The sequence below is a fragment of the Necator americanus genome, chromosome X (assembly GCF_031761385.1).
Source record: "Necator americanus strain Aroian chromosome X, whole genome shotgun sequence".
NCBI classification, from domain to species: Eukaryota; Metazoa; Nematoda; class Chromadorea; order Rhabditida; family Ancylostomatidae; genus Necator; species Necator americanus.
The window spans coordinates 24,437,167-24,457,301 of NC_087376.1; the positions used below are offsets into that span (position 1 = coordinate 24,437,167).

Here is a 20,135-nt window from a genome sequence, read left to right on the forward strand (position 1 = left end):
TGTTTCATTTGATGTCAGTTCTCGGAATTCTCGAGACCTCTGCCATTGATAACTAGTTAAGTTTCTATGTTGCTGGCTTCGGTGTCGATTAAAAACTATTACCAATCTAGTTGAAGAAATCTTAAACTTTGCGTCGGCTTCACGGATCCAGAATTACTACGTATATTTTAATTCTCGATAAGAAGTGTGCTGAGATTGGAGCTGCATGGAAAGAATATAAATTTTGGAGAAGCATAATTGCAACAAGTTTCCCATTCAACCATTATACGAAATGCTGCCGTCTTCAGACAGTTTATTGGCGTTGATTGCAAAAGAACTAACGAAGGTCAAATACGTCCGGAAGATTTTTTTTTTAAAGTTGCACAGGGGGACGTGAAAATTGTGGAAATGTGTTGGCGACTCCAGGTAACTTACGAATGGATATGCGCCGTTTCGCTATGTATATCTGAACAGACCGGTATGTCTTAGGCTTTGCGCGCGGCACTCGTCGGTATCCGTGGTCATTTTTTGTCTTTCACGAACGAAGAAACCCGATTGCGACTGCTCGCTATTAACGCTTGCCTTGCCTTTACACTGCCGAATCTCTGCTCATTTCAGTTTTCCTTTTCACCTACTATGAATTGATTTTTCTACCGTTTTCACTTAGTTAAAACATTTATTTCGTGAACTGCGGAAGAAGCTTTCAATCGAATATCGTGTGGATGAATTCTCACACTCATTTCCTTGGGATTTTACAACATTATCAAACTTCTTAGACCACACGAAGGACAAAAATTCACGAACAAGATTGTTCCAAAACATTGCTATATATTTACAGAATGAAGTTTACTCTCCTAATGCCTTTTGCCGTTTCTGCTGTGGTATCCCTTGATATTGGAGATGATCTCAATTTTCATTTGGATTTAATCAAACACCAGCCATGTAATCGTGGAGGCAGTGAGTTCAGTTTCCTGCCTTAATATTGCGATAATTGGCTGAGAAAGCATTGCCAAACGCGTCCCACATGGATGTAACTCTGTGGAGTCAGACGAGAACTACAACGAGCACCAAAGACTTCTAAAGTCTTTCAATTGATTTGACGGACCATGTCGTTCCATTCTAGCGAAATTTCAAGAGTAGAGTTTAGTATATACATCATTCTCTAGGAAGTAGACGGAATAGCTGCCCATAACTCGCTTTTCAAAGAAGAATTGAAATTCGACATTGCGAAGAGAAAATGAAACAAGACTGATGCGCTGCTTATTCCGAGTGTTTTCTTCATAGGATTCCGGGATTATATCCAAGAAACCCGTCGAGGCCTCGCCTTAAGTATGGTGATGTTTTATCTGACCCACAGACACATAAAACTATTTCACGCATGGAGAAGTTATAAAGTGGTTTTACGGAAGAATTTACGATCAGATATGATGACAATGTTCGCTATGAGCAGATTTTGCGGATTTAAAAGCAGGGACTTCAACACAGGTGTTTGGAAAAAGGTTATCGCAGAAGACCTAGACCTGAAGCCTTATTTTGGTCTACCAAAACTATCGAGAGCATCTAAAACACCTTAGACATGTACTGACTATCGTTTCGACGGTATCACTCGAGGAACAAAGAAATTCTGATTCAAAATGCAAAGTAGGATGTGAGATGCTTCGTATTTTGCTCCCAAAGTTTGCACTGGCCAGGAAACACTCACCAGCTAATGGACACCAACTCCTATCAAACCTTACTGCACCCTAAGGAGTACCTGAAATCAAATTGATTCAGATTCGTCCATTGTTTAATCTATCGGTTGATGACTGTTAGTGTAGCTGGTTTATACTTTTGTCTATCGGATTTTATTCTGGTCCTTATGTGTTTTCCTCTTTTTTCTCTGTCGTCCAGTTTTATACAGATTCTGTAAAGGTAACGATAAAAATCTGAATTGGAGAAAAGACTCAGAGGTCTACAATTATTAGTTCGTTTAGACAATGTTCATATTTGATGTGAAACACGAAAGAAAAGAGGTACGAGCGAAGCAGTTATGAAAATTCATAGGAATCTTTTCATTTAGAACTACCCATACTTATTATACGGAAATGCAAACGTCGTGTACATGAGTATCTTGCAAAGCTGATCTTGAGAAGAGTTGGTAAGCAAAAGCTCAGGTTTAGTACATTTTCGTACACCTCTGCCCTCCCCCCTTGCCCTTCAGTCCTTTTTTTTTCGGGAACTGATCAATTTTATCACCTAGTAGATTGCATAATGGTTTCCTTCCTATTTTCTCAATTCCTTCCAAATGAATCTTCAAATGTTTTCAAATGTTCAGTTGTTTCAAATTTCAAAATTTCAATCAAAATTGTGCCTCAAATGCTGGGGCGATAATAAGTTCTTTTACCATAGTTCTTTTCAGTATCATTTGTTAAATTGCGTGCAAAGACACAATGTTAGGAAAAACTATTAGAACAAGATACAGAAGAGCTTTTCGTTACATTTAAAAGGACATGTAAGATATGCGTTTAGATGCAAAGTGGACAAAAAAGTTGGAGTTTGAGTCAGGAACCGATAGAAGTGGTCCAAAGTTAGAACCCAGTCCTGGTCGAGCAAACTGTTACGCAATAGGTGGAAGAGTTGATGTGCTAGAAGTAAGTTTAAGTGGGCTTTTTGTTATTTAAAACTTCTGTTTGTGGATAAGAAATTCTTGAGTTCATTTAAGGACTTCCGCGGTGAATTTTCTATCTATCTGGAACTCCGTAATAGTGCAAGCAAGAAACAAGTACCAGAAAGTTGTGTTAAACAGGGCGCTGATGGATGTGGTGGCTTTGGTTCATGGTAAGTGCTTTGCCTAGGTAAGTGATTTTCCGAGATGATGGGAGTATTTTGCAAAGAAATTTAAGATGTTGTGGATGGTTAGTAAGTATTTCCTGAAGTGAAGATCCGTGTATTGCAATGTGTTCATGATTAATTTATTTGGTATTTCAGATAATAACTCTACAAATACATTTAACGTAAGTGTATATGCGCTATGCAGAAATATTTTACTCGATTCCAGCCTTTACTGTAATGCGTGTAAAACGTTCGAAGACAATGTTGGCGTACAGGCACAGCTCCTCTTGGACGGAAATCCGATCAAATGCTCGGTAGGTTTATAACGGTGTGATTTCGAACGTAGCAAAGATATCTATTCTTTTTTTTGCAGCTGCTAGGAACACACATGAATAGTGAAAGTGTTAACTTCTTTGGCACACTCTCTTACCATTTCCTTCTCCTTTTTAACTAACTCAGTGTGAATCCGTTGTAAAACGGTTTCACAAATATTACTTTGAGTCAACAATAAGCAAATAAGTCATATAAAAGTATTATCCTTCAGGTAATTTCATTCTATAAGCTTCAGATAATTTTTTTGATAATATAATCAAATATAATTAGAGTGCATTCTTCAAATTGCTTAGGTTATCTCTTCAGTAGGCTTTCTAAAAAAATCATGTTATTTGCAAAGTTTTCGATGAGATTCTGCTCCTTCTATAGACTGTGACAAGTGTTGAATGTGAGGCATTTCAGTTTTATATTGTCAGCTGGTTAGGCTTACAGTGCCTTGTATTGAGATTCCTATTTTCAGGATGGACTCTCCAAAGGGACGTATGATAACTTAAAACTTGCTTTCTGTCTTCCAAAGCTGGAGGATATTCTGCGTACGCAAGGACTTACAAAGGAGTCATTCCTTCAGCTCGTTCGTAGCGACGTAAGATAGCTTCTATTGTTTTGTGACGACGAGGGGATCAAGGTTGTAGAAAACGAGACAATGGAAATGAAAATGAAAGCTGAATGGGGGTACGTAAATGTGGTCCCATATAGTTAATGATATGCAAGCATGACCACTAGATTAAGATCAAGCTAGGCGTGTTTCCAATTCTTCACGTGATTATGCAGCAATCTAGTTCGGAAGAACATGGTTTAGCTAAAGTGATATGGCATTCGCTGAATTAATCGAAGTCGAAATGTCGTGGACATGAGTTTGAAATAGCTCAGCACCTTCAATAATTTTGACATCTGCTTCACTCCACAACTTGTGTAAAAAAAACCCCCCAAAACTATGGGGGAGACCAAAAACAAGGAAACTTCAAAGAAGCCGACAGCTTTGCGCCCTCAATATTTTGAATTGTTTATTTTTGTTTATTATATTGATATTGCATTGCAATCATTTATCATTATGACAACATTATTATTAGATGATTTTATATTTCAAAATGAATTCTATGAAGATCTTAAAATGTAGAAAAAACAATGGATACTCTTTTTTTGAACAATCTGTGCCGCTCCTTTCTCTTCATGAATGATATTCGAGGAGAAGCCGTCGGTTGCCGAGCATGAGAAAAGTTGAGATAAACCGGAATTTGAATAGTTCAGAAGGTACAACAAAATAAAGTGGTTTCTTGATCAAGCAGGTGAAGGAGAAATCTCCTGCAAAAGTTCTAGTTAGCTGCTGCAGTACTTCGTTGTACCGGTACTCTAACGTGGCGACAAACACACGATACGATATGTTCTCCGTATCTGTTGGAAGTTATTGTAAAGTATACAACATATATTTTGTTTTCCAACGGTAAAACATCAAATTTTGCGCAACGGTTATATTCAGAGACCATCATCATCAGATTTAGGAGGGACGAAACACTCATTTACATCGTGTCGATATTTATTTTACAATAAAGTGACATTGTAGCGACAAAGTCACTTTTAGTTTCTTTCTTTGGAAGCTTCATTATTCGTCCAAGCGTTCCTTCTGGATTTGGGCTGCTATAAAGGCACTACTTAAAGGCATAACTCCACGAGCCTGAGGTGGTACGGATTTCAGGTGGAGTATTCGTATACGGCATGGTGGATTATGGGGAGGAGAGTGATTCCGTACATTTCTTCCTAGTTGCCGTGAAAAACGGGCCGGAAGATACGGCTTCGAGCGTTCTGGCGCACTTTTTTCTACAAGGAGTTTAATTGGAGCGCGCCAGCCTCGTGCGGCGCCGCGTCTTCCGGGCCATTTTTTAAGGTAATTAGGAAGAAATGGACGGAATCACCTTCCTCTCTATAATCTACTATCCCTTATAAGAATACTCCACTTGAAATGTGCACCACCTCAGATTCGTGGGGTGATGCCTTTAAAGAGTAAAGAGATATACGGTTGCATTGGGAAAACAACAACTGTGTCAAGGTTGTGTTCTGCGACTATCATACTGCGTTCTGATCCTTTTTCGTTGAGTTAACTATTTCATTACTCTACATATTTGATGGAAGCTGTAACGATGAAAGAATTAATTCCAAGCATCTCTCAACGGCAACAGAGTAGATCATTTTGATAGTGCAGTAATTTTGAAATTTCCCTGGACCGCTGCTTATCCAAACGCATTGGATTTTCTAACTTCTTCAAAAGCATTCCTTTAGTTCCAGATTAGTTTACTTGGACTATTGACAATTTATATGTTCCAAAATAAGAAGTAAGAAGAGTATTACAGGAAGGTCAATCTGTTCGCTCTATGGGGATTTTTGCTACTGTATACATCTTCGATACCGATGTCAGCAAGCAAATGCAAACTCAAGCAAGAATTGAAAGCGTATATCGCAAAACCAAGAAGAGTTTCTTTAAGGTAAGCATTTTATCAAACTTAGGTTTAACTCTAGTTTGAATTAGGAGTGTGATAATCGTTATTTAACTACAGCAGCGTCATGGAATTATAAACCCCCTAACATTTCAGGAGTAATGACAAAGAGAAAAAGGACAAAAAAGATCTCTGAGGTACCCATTTACATGAGAGAAACACAGACCGAGATGTGAAACGCTTTAGTAAAGCAGTTTCGAAGCATCCATACTGCAGTAATAGCGCTCAACGCTCCCATGCACTGCATGTAATGAGAGTAGTGAAGTAGCGTAGACAATATGGCTTTCAAGATCTAAAAATCTGTGTTGTACCAATCCGTTTGAGATGTGCCTCCACGTTCACTTCAATTCAGAGTCGAACGTGTAACTGGTCTATACCATGACTTGAAGGGGTTAGCCAATGAGTCAAGTCAGTGTTTTTATTCTCCCATACAAGAATGGCACAAGTTTGTCGACCCAGAGGATGAAAGGCTTGGTGAGCACTAGCGCTACACTGCACCCACTCATGTGCGCACGTGATATTGCCACGATATTATCTTTTATCTCCACCGTTTTCTTCTGCAACTTCTCGTTCATATCTACTCTATTTCAGCAACGCGTTAGCACCAGTCTCTTTCTCGTTAATTTAATTATCTTCGAGTTGAAACAAAACCTAAAAAAAACTTTATAGGATTAACTTTTGCTTGCTTGTGATAGGTTAAAATTCGAAAGTTTTCTGTCACACCTGAAACAACACTGGTTCACGTAATATAAAAGAACGGTGAATGTCATGGTAGTACGACTCTATCTGAGAAAATCTTCAGCGTCAGACCTGTACTTTACAGCAAAACATGAGCATTTCGGAGCTTCCTCGAAACTGGTTCCGTTCATGATTGAACAATCATCGAAGCGCTGTAATGAAAAGTAGAGTAATTGTCTAATAGTAGGGGAAAAATCGTTGTAAGTAAATACTTTATAACTGCATTTCATTTTCCGTGACAAGACGGAAACATTTAACCATATGAAATAAAAAAATGTTACCAAAATCAATCCATGTCCCTAATAACTTTTCTCTAACGTAGTGATTGTCAAAAATATCATCAAGGGTTTTCTCGGCCATGACGAATCGAAGATGATACATGTCTGGAGAAATACAATCTCGCCACAAGTTTTGGATTACAAAAAAAATGTGATGATTAAGAGATTTTCACTAGAACGACCTGTAGAAACTTTGACTATTGCAGAATCATCAAATTTCATTACCCGCAATTTATCCAGTGACTACACTACGATCCCCTTCACCCTCAAGTTCGGAAGCAAATGATCTTTCCTCTATTTTTTTACTCGGTAAATGGTTTTTGCATTTCCAATGATTGCATACTTACTGTTAAATGATTACTACTTGTCGTCAGCGCTCAGAGAACAAGTGATTGTCTTTCGAAATTTGGATGTCTGATTCTAAGGGAAATTTTAGGTCACTGAGCGGAGAGTGAGTTTCTCCTTGCACACTGTTATCGAATTTTTAAGGCGTGGAATAGCACAACAACGCGATATCGGGATAATGCTGAGATTTGGAATATTGCATATTTGACAAGGTGCTCGAAATAGCTCCTGGTTGTGAAAGTGTTTGTAAAGTTTTTTGTAAAAAGTTACTGCGCTATCAAAAGGACAACTTCATCCCTGAAAAGACAGCTGATAGGAAATTTTGTTGTCTTAAAAGCGTTAATTTGTGAACTGGGAAATTTGTGTCTTTGAACTTAGGATTGCATTTTTTTTTTCGCCTCTATTTCCGATTTTGCAGCATGAAAGTTTTAGGGTCAATATTTCTACCAAAGATCACAATTATGTTCGACTTCAGTGCATGAAAGGATGCGAATATAGAAGGTATTTTAGAGCCTAGGAAGAATGCACACAAAAACGAAGAAATCGAAGAAATAGACAATATTCTAAATCGAAGAAATAGACAATTTTCTCCAAGTCCTCTCTTCTTGAAACCTCGGCGTTTGATAGTGTATTTATGTTTTTTTTTGTTATGCCAACGAGGTTTAGGTGAAACTTTTTAATTGGCCTGACGTTTCGACAAACTCGTCTTTTTCAAAGGCCTGAAAATGGTTCGAGGTCTCTGATACCATGTATATCCCACCAAACTCCTCCTCTCTCCTCGCCAACCCCCGATATTATTCCAAGTACACCACGCAAGACCTTAAAAGGAAAACAACTGACCAGTTTCACCGACTAGCGGGGTTGGTACACCACCGCGTTCTTGAAGGTTGTCACCAAGGCGAATGAGATCTACGCACTGTGCAGTATCCTTAAGTACTGGTGTCTGGATAACGTTAAGGAGCTGCATGTGGGGCAATCTTATAGCTCACAAAGTGTTACGAACGGCAAGAAGTCATTGGTAATTGATAAGCACTCATTTTTGTTATTAATAACAAGGAGGATACTGTACAGTGCGTAGATCTCATTCGCCTTGGTGACAACCTTTAAGAACGCGGTGGTGTACCAACCCTGCTAGTCGGTGAAACTGGTCAGTTGTTTTCCTTTTAAGGTCTTGCGTGGTGTACTTGGAACAATATCGGGGGTTGGCGAGGAGAGAGGAGTAGTTTGGTGGGATATGCATGGTATCAGAGGCCTCGAACCATTTTCAGGCCTTTGAAAAAGACGAGTTTGTCGAAACGTCAGGCCAATAAAGAAGTTTCACCTAAACCTCGTTGGCATAACAAAAAAACATAAGAAGACAATTTTCTATTTGTTTCTCTTTGAGAAACGGTGACAGCAAAAGTAACAATTATAACGGATTCACCTCTTGTTGATCATCTTCGCGGTAAAATGTTACCAAGAAACCATCGAAAAGCATTCCGAAAACTTAGGCAGAGTCTGTTTTAAAAAAAAGTTTAGCAACTAAACTCAGGTAAGCAAATTTAGAAAGCAATGTTAAAACTTTTTTTTTTACTACAACCCAATATTCCCCAATTAGAGCGTAGTGGGAGAGATAACGTGAGTTAACTAGCGTCCCATTGGGTCTAAAAAATGTTGGTGTGGAACTATTCGTTCTCAGACTTGGGGCAATTTGAACTTCGGGAAGGTCATTAGCTTGCGGCGCGTGAATCTTTGTATCGGCTGCGAATTCCGGAAGGAAAACTTCCGATACTTGGACGGTAAATCGTCCGGGTAAAGCTAGAGCTGGGGTTGCAAATTGCTAGATCCGAGGTGACTCCTCCCATCTCTTCCTCATCGTCGTAAAAAACGGAGTTTTAGTTGCTACGAAGTACGTTTGCACTCCTCTATGTACATGTTCCGGCCCCTCATCTGCCTATTCATTTGTCTAACTTGAATAGGTTAGTAAGGACGCGTATACAAATCTGATTGGTCCTGCTTGTGGTGGTCCTGGTTTTACTAAACACAGTCAGTCATTCGAGTGTACGCATTGAGAACGGGCGAGTTATATAGCGCACATCGCCAAAACCCACAACCTGAAAAATCAACCGCATGAACGGAGCATGGAATTTTTGGTAACTCCCTGGTGGAGGGATTTGGTTCAACGACGTCAGATGCCACTTTGTACGACTGCGGGGTAGCAGAGGATTTAAACTCTGGGTCGCAAGTGCTCATCTATCTAAGGAAACTGCTGAAAACAACAATCAGGACGTTTTCCATGATAAACTCACTGTGCTGCTCTCTAAAATACTCACCCGAATGCCTATGTCATGTTTAAATACGCGTCATCCTTGTGCACACCCACTTCCCAAGTGGGAGCGGTGTAAGGTCAGTGATGAGTTCTCATCAGCCTATTCACATGAGACCAATGAATAGGCAGCTAAGGAGACCGGACTGTGTACATAGAGGCACGTTCCAGAGTAGGTCGCAGGAACTAAAGCAACTCCCACGCCGTTTTATACGACGACTAGTGAGGGATGAGCTGAACCACTCCTAATTTCGCCATCTACAACTCCAATTCCAGCTTTTCCAGCGAATCTCCTTGCCACGTCAGTTACATTCGAATGCAATATATAGTTCTCGCGTGTTCTTTGGGTTTACCTATCGCTTGAATGTTTTCTGCGGGGTAATGAGGCGTTTGAGAGGATAAGTCACCGATGCCTTTGAGTTTCCAGACTCTGACAATGGCAATAATAGCAAAACGTTAGCTGTTAATAAAAATGGATTAATATCATTCTTCACTACAGACCGAGCAGATCAATGGATAAGCTCAGAGAACTATCAAGTGTTGTCACATTCCTACTAATAATCATGCTTATTGGTGGATACATTTAAATTCCGGTAAAGTAGTACTATCGCAAAGAAACACTTCACTCTTGCACGTCTCATCCTGCTCATCTTGGACCTGTTATGCAACACTTTGAACTTTTGTGCCTAGCATTTTCCGTCGTCTGATTTTCAATAAACTCTGCAGGAGTTTCAAGTGTTATCGTTTGCATTTTAGCTTCGCTTGGTCTAACGAACATTGCTCTGGCGTCGCTGTATTCTCCTGAGGTCTATTTGATTGTTTTTTGTGCAGAACATGGAGAGGAGTCTGTCATCGCATTCCTTTCATTCATAGCGAGTGGGACTGTAGTCAACCTAGGTACTGGAATTTGAAGAATACATGCGGATTGTGCATACAGAAAAAAACCAGTGTCATACGGTTCCGTTTCGTTAAGGAACACAGTATCCCTTTTGGCTTTTGCATATCACCGAACAGAAAAACAAAGGAGAAGAAAAAATACAAAAAGGTAAACAAAAAAAAACTGGAACCGTTATTGCAATAGCAGTCTGAACGTCCGGCCAAAGCCGGACTTCGGCTTGTTTTGGTGTTCGTTTCGCTCGCTTTTACCGATCAATAAGAAACAACAGAAATGACAGCAGCGACATTTTTTGAAAAATAATAACTGCTTTTTTTCTATCAACGCTTTCTTCAATTTTTTTTTACCCGAAAATGCAAGCATAGATGAAAGATTTTATGGTTTTTCCCTAAACGCTCAGTTCTATATTTGGAGAGCAATCCAGCTTAATTTTACATCTATGTTTCTCTCAAGCGTCCACAACTTAGAAACATTATTCGAAGTAATAGTCTCCTCCGTTTTCAACTATTACCACAGAATGATGTGCTAACATGGAATGACGTGAATATCACTATCGTAGTGATAAAAATAACGTTCTACGTCAAATCGCATAAACTGCTACTATGTATTGTATTTGATCAGCCGTTCGCAGGCCTGTTTCCTTTCTTTGAAGAAAGGATGTTACAAGCATGAGGAGACATGCTGGGTAACAAATATGCGAAGGAACCACAGAAACTCATTCTACCGCCCTGGGGCTCCCGCGCACCAATCCGACGCAGTGGAACCCGTCTCTCCTCACCCTATAGCTTTCTGGCATCGGCGCACCATTTCAACCCCGTGGGACCCGTCCCACCCCTTTTGCAGCTATCCGGCTCCGGGGCACGAATTCGACGCCGTAGTACCCGTCTCACCCAATTTCACCGCGTTGAAGTTCCAGCACACCAAACCGGCGCCATGGTATTCGTCTCCCTCTTTTTTGGGATTTCTTGACTGAGACACGCATACACAGACACACGCACGCGACAGAATAAGCCCATTATTATATATCCTGATAGTTTGTAATTCTGGAAGTACACATTAACATAAAAGTCTATTTACTCTCACTAGCATATGAGAGAAGCTAACTTGCCTTATCAAAGCCAACATATATAGCCGCACAGCTTTAGACAATGGTGAAAAGGTAGAGTGCTCGTTTATCAGGTGCATGGCTTAACTCTGCACCTCGCCGGTGCAGAGTTAAGCATCATTATGGAGTATTTTCGTAGACACACAGACAAACACACACATACACACACGGGCTAAGCGCGTTATTAAATAGCATGATAGCTACTTCATACTGCATATAATGCTGACGTGAACTTTTCACTCAAAACATATATAGGACAAGTTTCTGGCTACAATTTTTTACTCTTTGACTGGTCGTTTCGTTAATCGATACGCCAATTTCTGGGGACAAATGCCATCACTGCTTGCAGCATACAATGCAAAAATAAAGTGGAGAACGTGGTTTCGCCTACTGATGTGTAATTTGTGCGGCATAGGAGATCGTTTTACATACGACACAGACAGAAATGCAGCTAGTTTCACACTTTATTTCAAGTTCATGTCACATCTCGCTAGCATTGACCTTGTCGGGGCGTGTTTACTTACGTAACAAATTATCCCACACCGTTTTAAACCACATAAAAATCGAAATCACACTGTTCGAATACAATAAAACATGTATTGAATCCATCATCCATTTCACTTGCGGTTTACAACATTATGCCGTATTTCTATTTTGCTGAGAAAAAAGCAACATAGGTAACGTGGAGTTAGTTTTAATGAAGATCATTTGAAGCGCAGTTAGAGGCCACGAATCTGCGGTGGTACGGATTTCAGGTGGAGTATTCGTATACGGAATCGTAGATGATGGCGAGAAGGGTGATTCCGTCCATTTCTTCCTAATTGTCGTAAAAAAAAACGGCCCGGAATATACGTCTTCGAGCGCTCCAGCGCGCTATTTTCTACAATAAGTTCGATTGGAGCGCGCCAGCCTTGTGCACGCGCCGCATCTTCCGGGCCATTTTTCACGGCAATTAGGAAGAAATGGACGGAATCACCCCTCTCCATAATCTACTAAGCCGCATATGAATACTACAGCTAAAATCCGTACCACTTCAGATTCGTGGGTGATGCCTCTAAAGTAAAAGTAAAAGTTTTAGTTTTAAGTAAAGTTGAAGTAGATACAGTTAAAGGAGTTTTTGTAGTTAAAGGAGTTAAAACTGCACGGAAATTCGCAGGAAATAAAAGGGTGAAAAATTAACTGTTAAAGTGTAATAAGGCGCAATAATTTTGAGTTACATGGTGAAGTGAGCAGAAATACTACTCGATCCCGGCACACATGCAAATAACTGTAATAAGTTAGCAAAACGCACAATAATAGTTAGCATTTAATGTATGAATATCATTTGAATATTCCGTGTAAAACTGTAGGCTAAAATACAGAGTTACAAATTTTCCTCAACGAAACATGTCACGATTAGATTTGAGGGGTTTTGTGGAACAAAATGGTTTTTTTCTTTTGAATACACATCATATCCGAACTCTTAGTAATTCAGCCAATCAGCTTCAACCTTATTTAAATAGCAATCATTAAACGAAAAAAAAAACTAATTCTTATCCTTCTAAAGTTAGCGGACTGAATAGCATTTCAGGTCAGGAACAAATCTCATTTCAAAGATCCATAGTTAGCTTTCTGGTACTAACGTAACTCGATCTTGGCTGTGTTGCCACAAAATTCACTATGCATTTGCCAAGGATTAATAGTAGGTCCTTATAGGTTGTTTTGTAGGACTATTTATCATATAAGCGTCTTAAAATTCACAGGCTCTGACTATTCAAAAAGAAAAGAGAATAATTAGCGAACTTTAGAAGCAAATGTTGCGGTGAAAAAGAGAGGAATGCTTCCCCTTTAAAGGTGCTAATGAAGAGAAAAAAATTCTTAGACTCGTTTCTCCTATTTCTTCTTCTTTCTTAGATTAGTTGTCGTGCTCAAAACGCCACAATCTGTGGCGCTGCAGAGTTTCTGTCCATCTATCGTTCTAGTCGTGCTCCGTAAACCGCGAATGTCCTGGAAAAAAAAAACCATAAATGCAGTACTCGATATTAATTGAAACGCATGTTTGTGCTGTTTTCCACTGATCCAACAAGAACGTATTCGAAAATCCATTTCGCGAATTAAGCGTCAGGTGTTTCCTTACGAGATTCTCACGTTTCTGTTGAACATCACAAATTAGACTTCGTCCTTGTTTTCTAAACGCAATAAATTTCATGTTTTCAAAAGGGAACTAAGTGAATGTTGAATTGTTTTTTCAGAGAGCGATTGTGATTTTATCACCTTCGAAATCGACACAGACTACGACGAATCTGTTAAGAATCTTTTATTTCTTACTAAAACTAAGATTTTGCACCATACGTAGGATAAGTTTTTTTTGCTCCAATGACGCGAAAATGAGGCAAGATTCAAGTGGTATGTACTTAGTTTCTTTGTAACCTCGCTCATACCTTGCCGTACAATATAAGTCTGACGCTGAAGATTTTCTCAGATAGGGTCGTACTACCAAGACATTCACCATCCTTTATATTGCGTGAATCGGTGTTGTTTCAGGTGTGACAGAAAACTTTCGAATTTTAACCTATCACAAGCGAGCAAAGGTTAATCCCATAAGGTTTTTTTTAAGGTTTTGTTTCAATTCGAAGATAATTAAATTAACGAGAAAGAGACTGGTGCTAACGCATTGCTGAAATAGAGTAGATATGAACGAGAATTTGCAGAAGAAAACGGTGGAGATAAAAGATAATATCGTGGCAATATCACGTGCGCATATGGGCGGGTGTAGTGTAGCGGCTAGTGCTCACCAAGCCTTTCATCCCCTGGGTCTAGAAACTGGCACCATTCTTGTCTGGGAGAATAAAAACACTGACTTGACACATTGGCTAGCCCCTGCAAGTCATGGTATAGGCCGGTTGCACGTTCGTGAACCTCAAACGACACTGAGTTGAAGTGAACGCGGGGGCGCATCTCAAGCGGATTGATTAACGCCAGACACTTTATCCTTTAACGTACGTGACATTATCCTCCTCATTAGCGATCGGATGTGGAGCAGTCGGTAAGAGGTTTGAAAGTGACTGCACGATTGACGGTTCCCTTGTCCCAACCAAACGTTTCGTCATTCTGAGGTTGACAAATTGGTATCAGAATTGTCTGAGAGGATAAGAAGACTGAATTGCTCTATCGACACCTCCCGCAATTCATTGTAAGGCCGTACGCAAATTTAAAAAGCTCCCGACTTAACAGGCCCAAAATGCAGTCAAACGCGTTGACACATAATAGGCGGATTGATGTGACATCAATCTTTATGTATTTAATTTTCGAGAATTTGTTGCATAATGTATGAGTGATGAATTTCATTGGATTCTCATGTAAAATTTTAGGAACGATTGTGAATAGTCGATGATTTTGATCTCCGCGGCACCTGCCTAGAAAATTGCTGCGGTTTCCCGAGAAAATTGAACCGTTTGGAATTTTTTTACAAATTAGCTTTCATGTTCGGGGCTAAGTAAACTTTAGTCCTCATCGCATTCGCTTCTTATGCGAACTTTCTACGAACACAATAAGAAAACACTTTCTTAAAATGAAATATTGTTATGAAAGCAGGAGACGACAAATTTTAGAATAGAAATTATACAATATAATAATAACAATAATAATTAATAACACGCAATAGAAGACTGATGAGTTTTTCCCTCTTTGAACATAAAGTCGATGAGCATAGTTACCAAGCATCTGATTTCTTTTTTAAATGTTTTCCAGATTTTATTATAGGAATTGTACAAAACTGTAATAACCGTTATCATTCAGCAGAAAATCTCCTATATCCTCAGAAATTCGTGTTCTCTATGGATTTCGAATAACTGAAAGTAGGTGAAGAAAAGACGCACAACGTGATTTCCGACGATCTGAAATTCTTCTGCTTGGTGGTGGTTGACATCTGATGAAATACATATTTGGCTGCGAAACCTTGCAAATAAACCGTGGAAGAAGGAACCTATCAAAACAAGGAAGAAGACCTCGAATAGGAATTTTTGTGCCAAACTGTTAGGAAAAAACTCTTAGTTCCTAGAAGAAGAGTTACAGTTTCTAGTGGACGCGAGAAACTTCAAAAAACTTCTGGACTCCGCCGGCGTACGGGTAAATAAGGGCAATTCAGTTGGAAATCAAATGACTTCGACCGGTGAACGAGAGCAACAAGCCATCATCTACGATTTCTTGAAGAAGGGCAACGATATGTTGCTTGAGATCATCGATAATGATCGTGATCAGTTTATAGATCAGCGGTGATTAAAATATAAGGGAGTTGAAGTTGAAAACTTGAACAAGTTGAAAACTGTCTGGTGTTAGTCAATCCATTTGGGATGCGCCCCTATGTTCACTTCAATTCAGAATCGTTTGAGGTTCACAAACGTGTAACTGGCCTATGCAATGACTCGCGGGGGCTAGCCGATGGGTCAAGTCAATGTTTTTATGCTCCAGAGAAGCCTGGTGCTTGACCCCGGAGTGATGAAAGGCTTGGCTGACACTAGGACGGTTTCGAACTTCCGATCGATCGTGCAGACAGCGGAACCTCTCACCTACCACGCAACACCTGCCCCGCCTGAAATTTAAAATGTCAAATTACCATATTATTATGGTTAACATTAGTGTTATTTAATATTATAGATTATTTGTAAATTTGAAAAAAAAACAGAGATAAAATTACCAAAAATAAAGATCCTTTTGTTCCGGTCCAAAACTTGCTGAAGGGAGTAGGGTAACCTGCTGCCCTTCAACAAACTTTTTCAGCTACCATATAGGTAATTCAAACAAGATATAGATAGTTAATTAGTTTGGCAGCGAAATGAGATTGAAACTAAGTCCATAAAGTTTAGAGACATCAATTCACTTTCCTTTAATTTCTTATTTATGAAATTAAGGTTCTTTATCGCTGTTTACTTTCCTTTATGAGTCTTTAGTATTTTGTATTTATAATATGTAAGAGTTAAAGCTTTGTCAAAATGTACAAAGTACATAACTGTATAATGTATGCATTTAATTTTTCATAGGATAAAATAAAACGTCGTCTTTTTCATGTATCTTTCCGATCTTGCTCAGATTTGGACGAATAATGGTTTTTTTCATTACAAGTCAATTCGTGTAGTTGGATGGTCACTCCTTTTATTTTCTTAACTTTAATTTACAACCGATGTAAAATTAGAAGTCGCTGAAAAAATCCTTGCCAATTTCGAATGTTCAAAATGCTAAAATGAATGATAACCAGTTGGTGACTTTATTTGGTGAATTCCAAAAGACTTAATTCACAGAAAATAAAGCTTGCAATTAAGTTGAAAAAATGTAGATTTTGGGACCTCTCGAATACGACCCACTACGCACATACATTATAAATTTAAACATTACAAAATATTACAAAAATAACATTAAATGACTACGTACATTGCAAATTACTGTATTTAGTTTCACGCGTAGGACAGTATGTAACAGTATGGAAGCCCCAACATTTTATGTTGAAAATGTATAGTCGGGTCAAAACGACATAAATCACGAGTATAGTTGCGGTGCAATTGCGTACGCGCTCGAAACGGCGCGGTGGAGGCAGCAGTTGGAACCGAGTCGAGACCGTCGCAGGCTGGAGCGATGGGTGGCCCCAGCAAGGATTGCTCCGCACTCCTAGCCGCTACACTCCACCGAGGCGCCTCGAGAGAGGCCGCTTACGCAATTTCGTACGTGCTTCATGTCGTTTTGACCGTACTATATAAAGTGTTGACAATGCGACAATGGGACGACGCAGGTTCGACATCCCCCTGAGTGAAAGTTTCACAAAACTGTTAGAGACTTGCCGTTGAAAGTAGATTTATTGGAATTTAATGACCAAAAAACCTCAGATTCCGTTCACATTGTTAGGTGTGGGAAATCGCAAATATCTTCGTCATAAGAGGACCAAAAGAAATGTTTCAGGTTGTTTTCCAGAAAAGAAGACTTTCCCTACAAAACATTCACGCCGTTTTTTTTTTCTCCATATCCTTAGTCTTTTTGGAATTCATATAGTAGAAAAATGGGAAAATACCACTTTTCCTGTTTTTTCCATCCGAAAATTTGGAAAAACCGCACGACGCCCTAGAAATAACGTGGTCTGGTTTCTGATAGAAAATGTACTCGGCTACTACATACTGAAGGGGATCTGCATTGCTTTAAATCGACCTGAGTTATGGGGATTTTAGGATGTTTTTCCGTCCTAAAAAAGCGCGGCGGCATTTTGATAAATCATCCATATATTCGGATAACAAGACTAAGGAAACCTCTTTGTCCAAAATTTTTCCTTTCCAAACAGTCTTCTCTCAATATTTAAATGGGACAAATTCAAAAATGGTCGGAAAAGTTTAAATTTTGCCCCATCAAAACTCCATAAAGACTAGAAAAAAAGAGTGATATGACTGTTCTTTAGGTCAAACCTTCTTCTCTGAAAAACACCTAAAACATTTCTTTTGGCCCCCTTTTAACCAAGTTGTTCGCGATCTTCCAGACATGACCATGTGCACAGATTCTGTGCTTTTTTTTTTTTGGTAATTAAATTTCAATAAATGTTGGGGTTTCCATACTGTTCTATGCCTGAAACTAAATATAATACTTTGTAGTTTATGTAACCATTTAATATTATTTATTTTAATATTGCGGTTGGTGTAGCGCAGTCGGTTAGAGGTCCGCTGTACCTGCACGGTCCATGGTTCGCCCTACCGGCAAACAAGCCTTTCATCCCTCCGGGGTCAACAAATTGGTGCTAGACTTGTATTGGAGGATAATAACACTGGCTTGATTATCGGCTGGCCCCAAGTCATTCTGTAACCCAACACGCGTTCCAGAACCTCAACGATCACGAATTGAAATAAAACGCGTTGGCGCATCCCAAGTGAACTGATACGCCAGTGACTTTATCATTTATCCTTTTATTGTAATACTTTCTAATGTATGTAATTATCTAATACTATGTAATATTTTGTTCTGGTTATCATATTGTCCAACATTCAGTTTTGCCCACGGTACACTCCCTCACTATCCCCCTTTCCTTGAAACCCACTCCTTTTACGACCCCCAATGGGAAAATCCCATCACACGCTTGACCCTGCTCGCTGATAAGCATGTGTGTAGCGAGAAAATATTAGTCTGATTGCTCTTAACCCTCAACGTTGCTTACTACTATTGACATTTAAAAAGGGGCGGATCGATAAGAGATCTCGCTGTTACTGGACGGTCGATCGATGGTTCAAAACCGCCCTAGTGCCAACCAAGCCTTTCATCCATCTGAGATTGACAAATTGGTAGCAGATTTCTCTGGGAGGATAAAAATACAGACTTGACACATTGGTTGTCCTCATGCATTTTCATGCATGCGTTTTCGTAAACTCGTTTTGACTCTACTATATCTCGAGTGGTCACGATCCTTCTCTTGTTCAGAAGTTGTTTTTTTTTTCTACTTTAAGTATAGTAGTTGGTTTTGGCATCTAATTTTAGAGATGCTTGTCTTTCACTCATAATTCGGAGACAACAACCTAAAACGATTCTTCACTGATGCGCTGTTTTCACAAGATGAATGTCTCCGTTGTAATCTGGCGCTCAATTTATAGGACTAAAGGATTTATAGGAATTTATAGGATATTACAGGTGACAAACTATGTAATGAATTTCTAAGCAAATAATATTGCGCCAAATTATTTGCTTCAATATTTCATTGATTTCAACATTTGCTCGAATGTATAAATTTCATTTGGCCTTCTATTTTTATGGGGGGTAGTCGGTAAGATGTTCGGCTGTCTGCACGATCGATCAGAGGTTTGAATCCGCCTTAGCACTCACTGTGCCTTTTATACGGCAGCCAGTTACACATTCGTAAACCTCAAAGGATCCTGAATTGAAGTGAACGCATTGGTTCATTTGAAGCATTAAGATTGACCAACATGGGACAGTTTATCCTTTTATCCTTCAACGTTGAAAATACGCACTCTTTACACTCTCAGACAACAGTTACGTATCTTTTCCGCAAAGATATATCAGTGCGAAGTTTTTCATCGGATTCTTTTAGCCGAAGCAGTACTTTACATTATTGCATGTTATTGTAGCACATTAATTGCAGTAATTATATTTCAGGATGAACCGCTCCCAGCTGATGTTTATTGGAGTCTACCATTCAATATGATGATAAAGAATCAGCAAGTATTTGTAGCATGCCACAAGATTTATGGTAATCTTAAAATCAATCAACATTAACCAACTAACAAATGCTTTTGTAACAATAATGAGCTGAGTTGGTAGTCAACATTACTGTGATCGTACGTTTATTTGTACATACGAGAAAGATTGTAGTGGATTCAAATAAATATCTACACCAGACTGCATTTTTACCTGCATGCTTCAATAACTGATAAAGAAGTGAAATCTACTCTTATAAATGCTAATCTATTGATTTCTAATGTAGAATCACATGGATCTGTTCAGAAATATTCCGAAGTCACTAATCCGTAGAATGTTTGACCGGCCATGATCAACTATGTAAAAGGATTGAATAAATAGATAGAAATTGTTTAGTAACTCAAAGCAAGAAAACTGAAACATGCTGGACAACTGGGAAATAACTACCACCTAGAAAAAACATGAATAACGTCATGAGAAAGCTAGCGTCATCCTTCAACAGAGTGTTCTTCAGAAATCGTAACGGGAATGAAAAAGGTATTTTTTTATTTAGAGACTAAGAACATTGGAGAAGAAGGAAGAAAGAGATAAAGGGAAGGAATAAAAAAAAACAGAAAACAAAGAACAAGGACAAGAACACTAAAGCTGAGAACATCACCTCAGATTCATTGTCGTTTGATTTTGAGAGTATTTGTGGCCTTCG

At 39.1% G+C, this 20,135-nt stretch overlaps 1 protein-coding gene across 1 annotated transcript; it reads left to right on the forward strand.

Moving 5' to 3' along the window:
- Window positions 1-818: 818 nt before the first annotated feature.
- Window positions 819-19,510, forward strand: RB195_025251 (uncharacterized protein; the record flags this gene model as incomplete). The annotated part of the gene is made up of 7 exons (XM_064213313.1): window positions 819-936; window positions 2,488-2,609; window positions 2,681-2,796; window positions 3,017-3,104; window positions 3,584-3,706; window positions 5,469-5,600; window positions 19,391-19,510. The coding sequence occupies 7 exons, from the start codon at window positions 819-821 to the stop codon at window positions 19,508-19,510; spliced, it is 819 nt and encodes a 272-aa protein (XP_064069194.1).
- Between the last annotated feature and the right edge of the window lie 625 nt (window positions 19,511-20,135).